At 37.0% G+C, this 12,238-nt stretch overlaps 1 protein-coding gene across 2 annotated transcripts in view; it reads left to right on the top strand.

Annotated features, from left to right (window-relative positions):
- Window positions 1-11,936, top strand: part of Cysltr1 (cysteinyl leukotriene receptor 1) — a 34,080-nt gene extending 22,144 nt beyond the window's left edge. For both annotated transcript variants that reach the window (XM_090327031.1, XM_090327032.1), the window contains 2 exons: window positions 1,333-1,420; window positions 9,379-11,936. In XM_090327031.1, the coding sequence (XP_090183157.1) occupies window positions 9,427-10,443 (1,017 nt within the window). In that variant the 5' untranslated portion in view covers window positions 1,333-1,420; window positions 9,379-9,426 and the 3' untranslated portion in view covers window positions 10,444-11,936. The remainder of the gene's footprint in view (window positions 1-1,332; window positions 1,421-9,378) is intronic.
- The last annotated feature ends 302 nt before the right edge of the window (window positions 11,937-12,238 follow it).

Genomic DNA, 12,238 nt, shown 5'->3' with positions numbered 1-12,238 from the left:
TAAATTTTAATAGTCAACTGTTCTCTACCTGTAACCCACACTACCCACTGCTTATCTGAAGAAACAGGGACAACTTAAGGACAGAGAAGTTGAGGAAGCTTTGAAAATGACTGTCTGGGTATGGAATAGACTCCAGACGCAATATCAAAGTTGTGGGTCTGCTTTTAAAATTATATTTGGGGGCTGGAAGTGTGGTCTAATGGTAGAGCACTAGCCTAGCATGCATGAAGCCCTTGGTTCAATTCCTCAGTACCAAATACACACAAAAAAGCTGAAAGTGATGCTGTGGCTCAAGTGGCAGAGCACTAGCCTTGAGCAAAAAGTGTCCAAAGACAGTGCCGAGGCCCTGAGTTTAAGCCACAGAACTGGCAAAAAATGAAAAGCTATATTATGTTTTGTATTTTTGCATTTGTTTTCTTTTTCATTTCCTTGTTACTCAGTAGCATTCCTACAGTTTTGCCCAGTTACTACTATGAATGAACTATGGCTATGAATAAACTATAAGCTATGAATAAACTGCAGAAAAGTGTTTATTTGTTGGCACTGGGACCACACATAAAGAAAAGTGACCAGTCTCTCTTGAGACCTTGCTGACAAGAATGAAGGCTGCCAGAGACAGCAGATGCTCAGAAGAAAAATATTCCAGTTGTACTGTTGAAGAAAGCCCCTGTTGTTCATTTCTTAGAGATTTACTGTACTCTTGCAGATTATCTGATATAGTTTAATTGAAGAAGAGAAATATACTCCTTAAAACGCCTATGAAGATTATACAACAATTGACCTGTGAAAGTGTATAAGCCAAATATCTTCATAAATTTGTAGGCAAAGTTCTTTGAGCCATCACAAAACTAGAAAGAGATTTATGTTTTTCTTCCATAAACTGTCCCTAAACAACCCCAGAAAGATATACTTGATAACTTATAATATTCTAAATCCCATTTCTAGAGAACTGGGTTTTTTTAAAAATAGAAATTTTCAAATTATTTTCCCTTTTGAACTTCATCAGTAATGTTTATAAGAGAAAATATTGTTTCATAGAGAGGAATATAACACTGTGTTCATCTCTAGATACAAATGTTGTAGACACGTGGCAGCAAACATCTGTGACTAGTCAAGGTCTGAGTTGCAAGTCCTCCCTCTGGGAACGTGGCGGGGGGAAAGGATGGAAGGAAAAAAAGAGTAATGGAATTCAACGACAAGCCCTAAATCTTTCAGTGAACCTTTGATGTTCCATCATACATTTTGAATCTATATTTAGGGCTGCTACATTCCCATGACCCTTTTGGACTGCCTCAACGATCATTATTTTTCTTTTCAATCTTATGATTTTAGCTGGCGCATCCTCTGACATTATAACATAAGAAGTACTAATTTGCCTAAGGAGGAACATTTGTGAAGAGTACTGCAGTGTCAGAAAGAGGTATGACTCCATTTTCAAAATAAGCCTTGCTTTTTAACAATGTAACTGTATTAAAATAAAAGCAGTTGCAGGTGTGTTTATTGCTTGCTTTCATTAATTATTGACTCATTGTATGGTAGGATAACTCTTACTATACTGCATTGTAATTTCTCCACTTTTTCATCTATTATTTCCTTATCACTTCTCTCCTACACACCTATGAGCTGTTTGGAAGCAGGAATGGGTCCTGAGATATCTTAGGTTTCCAAAAGAACTCTCTGTGCCCATCTGGTAGAGTTACATGACTGGTGGATCACAGTGGAAAAATGAATGAAATGCTGCTCACCCCTGGAAAGCCATCAGAATGGTTACACTAAATGATCTCTACCCTTCTAGACTTAACTACTTGCTTTAAGTCTTCTATGGCCTGATACAACTCATTGAGTTGATTTATATATAAACAATTGAACCTAAATACCAAAATGTACAGAGTCTATAAAGGCTCCAAAGTTTATTAATGAGACTAAAAATCATCTTTTTTTCTGTTTCTTTTTCATTGTTTTCAGTTTTATTTGGCATCTTTCATTCAAATATCTGAGGATTTCAGTTATTTGTAACATGTCAGTAAAATGAGTATTTTTAACCCTTAGCCCCCTATGATTTGTTGCCTTGTTCAATTCTTAAGGAAGCAACTTAATTTACACAGTCATTTTAGGCTCCGGTGCTTGAATTTTTTTTTGGTTAGTCCTGGGGCTTGGGTTCTGGGCCTGGGCGCTGTCCCTGAGCTGTTCAGCTCAAGGCTACCGCCCTACCCTTTGAGCCACAGCGCCAGCCACTTCTGCCTTTCTAGTGGTTAATTGGAGATAACGAGTCTCATGGTCTTTAGTGCCCAGACTGGCTTTGAACTATGATCCTCAGAGCTCAGCCTGCTGAGTAGCTAGGATTACAGACATGATCTACCATGCCCTGCTGGAAATATTTTTAAATTCTTAATTTTTATTGTTATTATAAAATCAATGTACAGAGAGGTTCTTTCTTTCTTTCCTTCTTTCTTTCTTTCTTTCTTTCTTTCTTTCTTTCTTTCTTTCTGTCTGTCTGTCTGTCCGTCTGTCATGAAGCTTAAACTCAAGGTCTAGACACTGTCCCTGAACTTTTTCACGCAAGACTAGTGCTCTACTACTTTGATCCACAGCTCCACCTCCAGTTTTCTGGTGGTTATTGGAGATAAGAGTCTCACAATTTTCCTGCCTGGACTGGCTTCAAACTGTAATCCTCAGATCTCAGTCTCCTGAGTAGCTAGGATTACAGGTATGAACCACGGATGCATGGCTATGAATAAATTTCTTTTTAGACAATGTCACCCCTTCTCTCACTCTCCTCGAGTTTTTTCCTCCCATCCTCACCAACAAGTTACACAGCTCATTTTCAATATAGTGTCGAGGGAGTACGAGAAAGGCTTTAAATTATATTGGAATGAGAGAATATGTCTAAGTGACTTCAAATGATAATGACTTCAAATGATAAACTTATCTATTATTCATTTGCTCATTCACTCAGTATTAATTTTAAAGGAAACATTTATTTACAGTTCTATTATATTTTATGAATACAGTAACCATATCCAATCAGAAGCAATGGAAAAAATAAATTTGTAGCTATAGGAAAGTACTAAAAATCTGCTTTAATTCACATACCAACCAAAAAACCCAGCTGAGAAATTTTCAAAGCAAACCAAAGTACTGATCTAATGTGTTAACTCTGAGAACATAAACTTAAAATCATTTTGCAGAAACTTTTTATGCCATAATACACTGTGGAATGACAACAATGAACTTGGCTTGTACTATAATGGATGCTAATAAAAAAATTGATAAACTATGGGGCCAGGAGTTTGGCCTACTGTTAGAGTGCTTGACTAGCATGCACGAAAACCCGGGTTCAATTCCTCGGTACCACATACATAGAAAAAAGCCAGAAGTGGTGCTGAGGTTCAAGTAGTAGGGCTCTAGCCTTGAGAATGTCCAAGGAGAGTGCTCAGGCCCTAAGATCAAGCCCAGGACTGGCAAAAAAAATGATAAACTATGATAGCTTCTAGTGTTAATTCAAAAGTTCTTAATTTAAATAATAAAAGAAGTTTCAAAAATTGGTCATTTTGTTTTAAATTTTTTTTTGCCAGTCCTGGGCTTGAGCTCAAGGCCTGAGCACTGTCCTTGGACTTTCTCAAGGCTAGAGCTCTACCACTTGAGCCTCAGCACCACTTCCGGCTTTTTTCTATGTATGTGGTACCGAGGAATCGAACCCGGGTCTTCATGCATGCTAGGCAAGCACTTTAACCACTAGGCCAAACTCCCGGCCCTGTTTTAAATTTTTAAATATAAGAATATTATTTAATAGTTTATACTTGTGATAGAATGTGACTTACAATAATGAATATAAGCCAGGCATGGTGGCTCACACGTGTAATCCTAGCTACTCAGGAGGCTGAGATCTGAGAATCAAGGTTCAAAACCAGCCTAGGCACTATTAGACCATGAGAATCTTATCTCTAGTTAACCACTAAAAAAGCAGAAGTGGAGCTGTGGCTCAAAGGGTAGGGTGGTAGCCTTGAGCTGAAGGGCTCAGGGATAATGCCCAGGCCCAGGTGTAGTACAGTAGTCTTGAGCTGAAGAGCTCAGAGACAGCAACCCAGGCCCAGAGTCCAAGCCCCATGACCGAGAAAAAAAAAATATATATATATATATACACACACACACACACACAAAATGTATCTACAAATGAAAAATACTGCTATATCTGAAAAAGCACACTGATCACACAAATACTTCTGTCTAGTTCTTAAAAAGCTTAACTGAGTAACAGAAATGTGAAGTTTACTTCAAATCTTTAAATTAACTGAAGTATTCTATTTCTCAAGTTTTTTTGCTATTTTTATTGTAATTTATAGAAAGCTTACATTATATTTGCCAAATAGAAGGTGCATTACTTCACAAACATTGATACCTCTTCTCATGTTTTTGTTCCCACTCTCCTTCCCCCACCCCCTCCCCACATCTTGTTTTCCCCCTATCCAACTATCGTATTTCAAATAAACATATATATATATGTATATAATATACCAGATAACAAGGTAAGATATTGTAACAATTTGAGATAATAAAGGGACAACAAGAGAGATGTTATTTCTCATGTTTTTAATAGTGAGTTTTTAAAAGTTCTACATGAAAAATATCATGAAGTATTTTTTCCTTTTTTATGGCCAGGTTAATTAATAATTAATTAAATAACAATAAGGTTTCAAAGTTACAGTATACTTAATGGTGTCCTGTTTAAAGTAAAATAATATGAAAGGAAATACACTCATTACCTAACCCATGTAACTGTAATCCCTCTGTACATCAGCTTTATAATAATGAATAAAGTAAATTAATTTAAAAATAAATAAAATAAGCTGGGCACCTGTGACTGTAATCCTAGCTTCTCGGGATGCTAAGATCTGAAGATTGAAGTTTGAAGCCAGCCCAGCCAGAAAAGTCCCTGGTGAGACTCTTATTTCCAATTAACCAACCAAACACCAGAAGTGGTGCTGTGGCTCATAGTGGTAGAGCACTAGTCTTCAGCAAAAGAGCTCAGGGACAGTGCCCAGGCCCTGAAGGTTCAAAACCAACAACGGACAAAATAAAAACTAAATGAGTAAAACAGAACTATACAAATAACACATTTATATAGTACATTAGTTATCAGTACTGCCCTCTGTCGTTAGCTTTTCCTATCGTGATTTCTTTCATAACATATCTGACTCATCTGAATGGACTTCAAGTTTTTGAACACTGACAGTAGGTTTCATTTGTTACAAGAACATACATGATTTCCATTAGTCACAGTCTTACCAGTGGTTTCTTGATTTAGAATGAGATTTAGTTTCACTGTTTGGATGGGATCTTTGTCCAGGTTTACTTCTGCTTCACTGCAGAATACTCAAGAAACTTCAGGTACTTCAAATCCCCCTGATTTAAATGAATTTCCATCAAATGACACAGGAAACTCTTTAGTGGGCTGAATTCTAACAGCAGTTTCTTCCTTTTCATGCATGGTTTTTACCTGCCTCTTGGCCTTCAGCTACTAGTATAGTATAGGTCTTGAACTCAGGCCCTTAGCAGTATTCCTCAGTTTTTGGTTTTTTTTTTTTGCTCAAGGCTAGCACTCTACCAGTTAAGACATACTTCAACTTCTGACTTTTGGTGGTTAATTGGAGTTAAGTCTCACAGATTTTTCTGCCCAGGCTGGCTTCAATCCATCTCAGCCTCCTGAGTTGCTAGGATTATAAGCATAAGTCACTAGGTGTGGGCTAAGAGAGTAGACCATAGACAGACAGACAGACAGACAGACAGACACACACACACACACACACACACACACACACACACACACACACACATATAAGAATGTGAGGTGATCGATGTAGATGTTTTGCTTTGCCTTATCTTGCTTTGCTTTGCTTTGCTTTTAGACAGGCTCTAACAATATAGCCTAACCTGGCCTCAAATTCAAGATCCTTCTACCTGAGCCTTCAGAGTATTGGAATGACAGGAGTGCAACTTCATACTGGGCTGTGAGGAATATGTTAATTAATTTGATGATGGTGATGATTTCACAACACACACACACACACATACATGTATATGTATCAAATCATCACAGTACAAAATGGTTGTGATAATTATATCATGATATATGCTATGTCAGATCATCATGTTATTACATTGTGTGTATATCAAATATATATAACATTTACTTTCCAGTTATCTACAATAAAGCAAGAGAAGAAAAGTTATATCAAATACCTTGGGAATATGGTGGGAGATATAAATTTGTCCAAAATGTACTGGGTGCACATATTAAACTATCACAGTGAAGACTCTTCATATAACAAACATATGCTAATACAAAACTACATAATTTTTTAGAAAAGGATTCTTCTACAAAATAAAATCTCAAGAGCACCATCTAGTGCCTCACAAAATAATACAGTACAGTTTGAGGAAACTCCACAAACAGGATTAATTTGGGGTGGTTTCCTTTCCTCTCACAAGTGTACCTAAGTTCTAAAAACCACTGATAAATGAGGTAAGTAACTGGAAAGCAAATATTATAATTCTAATGCAGAAACAGAGCATGGTGAGCTCATCTTTCATACCAACAGTTCTTGGTGATTAATATTAGCACTTATTTTGTACTGGTCAGGGCCTGGGTGCTATCTCTGAGCTTTTGTGCTGCAGAGTAGCACTTTACACTTGAGTCTCAGTTCCATTTCTGCTTCTGGTTTGGTATTTTTTGAGGGGAGTGGGTGGTATTTAGTTGAAGGTAAGAGTCTCACAAGTTTTTCCTGCCTGGGCTGGTTTCAAACCATGATCCACAGATCTCACCCTCCTGAGTAGCTACAATTTGAGATGTAGGCCACCAGTGCCTGGCTCAAAATATTTTTTAATTAAAAATGTATATGGGTAAATAAGAAATTCTTAAGGACACGTCTAGGATGAGAATGAAGATGAACAGCTACAAAAACTTCCTCATGCAGGAAATAAGAATGGCCTATAGACACATGAAGAAATGCTTGACATCTCTGGCCATAAAGGAAATGCAACTCAAAACAACCTTGAGATTCAACCTCACTCCAATTAGAATGGCCATTATCAAGAAATCTAATAACAACAGATTCTGGCCTGGGATGTGGCAAATAGGGATCACCACTACAATGTTGGTGGGAGTGCAAACTCATTCAACCACTATGGAAAGCAGTATGGTGATTCCTTAAGAGACTAAACATAGAGTTCCCTTATGACCCAGCAATCCCACCCCTTGGCATTTACCCAAAAGTCCAGAAACAAGGACATACTAAAGCCATTAGCACAACGATATTCATTGCAGCACTATTTACCATAGCAAAGATATACCCAGATGCCCCTTAGTAGATGATTGGATCAACAAGATATGGTACTTATACACAATGGAATTCTATATAGCCATCAGAGAGAACGGCATCGCCCCATTTGGAAAGAAATGGAAAGACTTAGAAAAAATCATATTAAGTGAAGTAAGCCAGACCCAAAGGAACATAGGCTCAATGGTTTCCCTCATTTGTAATAATTAGTACAAATCTAGGACTCTCCTAGCAGAGGATTACAATAGCGCAAAACCTAGATACATAAGGTCAAATAGGATAAGACTAAATGAAAGAGTCTCTAGGATATGGAAACAAGAGCTTTATCTTAAGTGGTTGTTGTTCTTAATGTACTGTTATTTCTCTTCTTTGCTGCCCTTTGATTAATCTCATATTGTTACTGTATCTGACTTTGTTACCTGGTATATTGTATATATTTTTGTTTGTTTATTTGAAATAGGAAAGCGAAGGGAGGAAAACAAGATGATTGGGAGGGGTGGGGGAAGAGAAATGGGGACAAAAACATGAGAAGGTATCAATGTGTAAGAATTAATGCACCTACTATCTGGCAAATGTAACTGTAACCCCTCTATACATTACCTCAATAATAAAAAAACAAAATGAAAAAAATTCCTCATGCAACAGTATATTCCAGTGATACCACATCTTATTCAGTGCCTCAAATTGTGGTATAGACTTTTTAAACATATATTACCTTTCTAGATATATTTCTCATCATTAAAAATTACTAGATCACTTCAGTCATGGTATTTTGTGATTCTAAAAATAAGGCAACCATGTTCTGGATCAAGAATCTCCCCCACAAATATGAGTTTCACTAACAACAAGTTTGATTATTTTCCCTAAGTTATAAACAGCACCCAAAAGATGATCCCCAGGATGTTAGACAACTGATTTCCATATACATTCCCACATGCCCTCATCTTGAGGGAACCTAGTATTTTCATTCATATTTTACTCTATAACAAAATTTGAAGTGCCTCGAAGATATTATCGTGCACAGCTCAAGGCCAAGAACTTAGGCTTCTGAGTGAGTAGCTAGCCAGGGTTATGTAGCAAGAACCTGTATAAAAACAACAGAATGTAAAGAAGGGGGGTGCTAGAATATAACAGAATTTGAACTTGTTCAAAGTATACTGTACACATCTTCAGAACTATCACAATGAAATGCCTTGTACTAACTTAATAAAGAAAATGGAAAAATAAAAATAGGTACATACATCCATATGCATTCATATATGTGATACTAGTATCTTTAAAAGTATTTTGTAATTCAAAAAATAGGGTACAGTGATTGTGTATAGAGATCCCCTTCTTAAGTACTTGTTTGTTAAACATGACATTTGAAATATGATGTAAAAATCAATGTTAATAAATGCTTTACGAAAAAAAATAGGGTAAAACTGGGCACCAATAGCTAGGATTACTTGACACTTAGGACACTGAGATCTAAGGATCATGGTTCAAAGCCACCCTGGACAGGAAAGTTCATGAGACTCTTATCTCCAGTTAAACACCAAGAAGTAGATCTGTGGCTCAAGTGACAGAGTGTTAGCCTTGAGCACAAAAGTTCAGGGACAGCACCCCAGCCCTGAGTTCAATCCCCAGCACACACACACACACACACACACACACACACACACACACACACACACACACACACACACACACAAAACCCACAGGGTAAGAATGAGGGAAGGACTGGGAATACGGTGGAGGGGGTAGAGTTTTTCAAAGTACACTGTGTATGCATGGCATATCATGATGAAAACCCCTTACATTATAACTGTATGCTGATTCAAAAACCAAAGAAGGGAGGGGAAGGGAAGTAAGGAAAGGGGAGAGGGAGGGAGGGAAAAGTTTTGTGAATGCTTGCATGACTTGAATGTTCCTCCCAGAGGCAAGGTACAGTGGCTTCATGCAGTGGTGGTAAAAGTACACATAGTAACAATGTGAATAAAATATTAATACTTCTATACTTTAAGGCCTAATAAAAGCTTTTCTTTTCTTTATATTCTAGGCACTGAGAAGATCTTCCTAAAAACAAACAAACAACAAAAAAAAAACCATGAGTGTAGTAGGGAATTTGACACGATCCTCTGCCAATGAGAACATGTGCCAGGATACTATTGATGAATTCCGCAACCAAGTGTACTCCACTGTGTACTCTATGATCTCTGTTGTGGGTTTCTTTGGCAATAGCTTTGTGCTCTACGTCCTCATAAAAACATATCATGAGAAATCAGCCTTCCAAGTATACATGATTAATTTAGCTGTAGCAGATCTACTGTGTGTGTGCACATTGCCTCTCCGTGTAGTCTACTACGTCCGCAAAGGCAATTGGCTCTTTGGTGACATTTTGTGTCGTCTCAGCACCTATGCCTTATATGTCAATCTCTACTGCAGCATTTTCTTTATGACAGCCATGAGCTTTTTCCGATGTGTTGCAATTGTTTTCCCAGTCCAAAATATTAATTTAGTTACTCAGAGAAAAGCTAAGTTTGTGTGTGCAGGCATCTGGATTTTTGTGATTGTGACCAGTTCTCCATTTTTAATGTCCAAAAGTTACAAGGATGGAAAAAACATTACCAAATGCTTTGAGCCTCCTCAGAACAATCAAGCTAAAAAATATGTTCTGATTTTACATTTTGTGTCATTACTCATTGGCTTCATCATCCCTTTCATCATTATAGTTGTATGTTACACAATGATCATTTTGACCTTACTAAAAAATTCAATGAAGAAAAATCTGTCAAGTCGTAAAAAGGCTATAGGAATGATTATAGTTGTGACAGCTGCTTTTTTAATTAGCTTCATGCCCTATCATATTCAACGCACCATTCATCTGCATTTTTTACACAATGAAACTTGTGACTCAGTCCTTAGAATGCAGAAATCAGTGGTTATTACCTTGTCTCTGGCTGCATCAAACTGTTGCTTTGACCCTCTCCTGTATTTCTTCTCAGGGGGAAACTTTAGGAGAAGGTTGTCTACATTTAGGAAGCATTCTTTGTCCAGCATGACATATTTGTCCAAAAAGAAGCCCTCCTTGCCAGAAAAAGGAGAAGATACATACAAAGAATAGTTTAAACTCATTTTCAGTGTAAATCAATAAAGAGACTTTCCCCAAAAATATTTCCCCACATCTTCTTATAAGAAAAATAATTTTTTCTAATAACAATGTACAAATGTGTAGCTTCTTATACCTATAAATCTCTTTCATTTATGAAGCCCATTATGAGATCTGAGCCACCTTGTATCCCATTATGAAATATATTTTAAGTTAAAAGTTAATTTCATAATTATGAACTAAGTTATAAATGATTGACCATTCTACAAAAGGTGGAAAATATTTGTGGTTTTGCTCTGTGAAACCAAGTGTGAGGTCAAGGTTTTCCTTCTCCAATAAAAGTTGTACAAAGGCTAAGAACTACACTTTGAAATCTAACTTTAAAATTAGCAAATAGTTCTCAATCATCTTAGCATATTCCTTTGTCTGCCTGCCATCAGATGAGAAGTAGAGATGACCCCAGAGCTACATAAAATGTACTGTCAGCCTCTTCCTTTGTAGTACTGACTAGCTAAGGGGAAGTAAGGCCATTCCTTCCAGGAGAGAATGTACAAGTGCTCATTCAGCCAAATGGCCATAAAATCCCCATGTGATGTACAATCTGGAAACTGTGGATGGTCAATTTGATCAAAGGCCAGTGTACCTCCAACTTTCCTCTGTCCCTGCCTACGAACCTCAAAAAAGAATAGTTCTTGTTGCTCATTGAAATTCCTACAAGGAATTAATCTCCCTACCTGACATATAATCCTCCCTTAAGAAGCCAGATCAGGACCAGGAGTGTGGCCTAGTTGTAGAGTGCTGTTCTAGCATACATGAAGCCATGGATTCAATTCCTCAGTACCACACACAGAGAAAAGGCCAAAAGTGATGCTATGGCTCAAATGGTGGAGCACTAGACTTGAGAAAGCTCAGGAACAATGCCCAAGCACTGAGTTCAAGCCCCAGGACTAGCAAAAAAAAGAAGCCAGATCAATGGACTCCATATATAAAAAGAATTAAAAATTTATCTGAAGTAAAGAGAGTCTACTTTTCTACATTTGTATTATTAGCATTAAAATTTACTGCAAAGGGTCTCTGAAAAACATTGAATATCCATATTACAAATTGTTTAAGAAGCTCATGTATTTGTGTACAGGTATAAACTATAAATTGTTGCTCTGTTATATGCATTTATGGATAAAAGTTTATTACAATCTTATTGTTGTTTCATACTTTGTACTTTTGTATTCGTCTGTTGACAGGAGTAGCAAAGATATGTTTATAGTCATTTTAGATTATGATAAAAAAACATTTTTCTTTTTTTTCAAAAAGCAGCATTAGTTTATTAAAAGATTCTGGAAAGATGAAAATTAAGTTATTACTGGATATGCAGACCAGGTACAAGGCAGGAATTACCTTCCATGTGTGAACCAAGACATGTGAAAGGGTATCAATGTATGTGAATTAATGCACCTTCTATCTGGCAAACATCATGTAACCCTTCTATTAATTACAATAAAAATATATGAAAAAATTAAGTTATTACTGGCTATGCAGAACAGGTACAAGGCAGGAATTGCCTTCCATGTGTGAACTGATGCCGCTCATATGATATGATCATCACCTCCTGAAACCCTGCCACATTTGCTGCCCTTAATTCTACTTTGTACCTCATCACTACCTATACACTAACTCAGGGCTTTTGCTTGCCCAGGGCTCTACTTAGAGCCATGCCATCAGTCCTTTGAGTTTTTCTGGTAGACATCAACATTCCCATTTGTCTTCTTTGCACCAAACTTAGGGAAATTAGGCTCAGTGCAATTAAACACCA

Source organism: Megascapheus bottae, chromosome X (assembly GCF_031878675.1).
Source record: "Megascapheus bottae isolate mThoBot1 chromosome X, mThoBot2.hap1, whole genome shotgun sequence".
Lineage (NCBI taxonomy): Eukaryota > Metazoa > Chordata > Mammalia > Rodentia > Geomyidae > Megascapheus > Megascapheus bottae.
The sequence above is the reverse complement of the archived record's forward strand: the minus strand, read 5'-3'. Positions and strand labels throughout refer to the sequence as shown.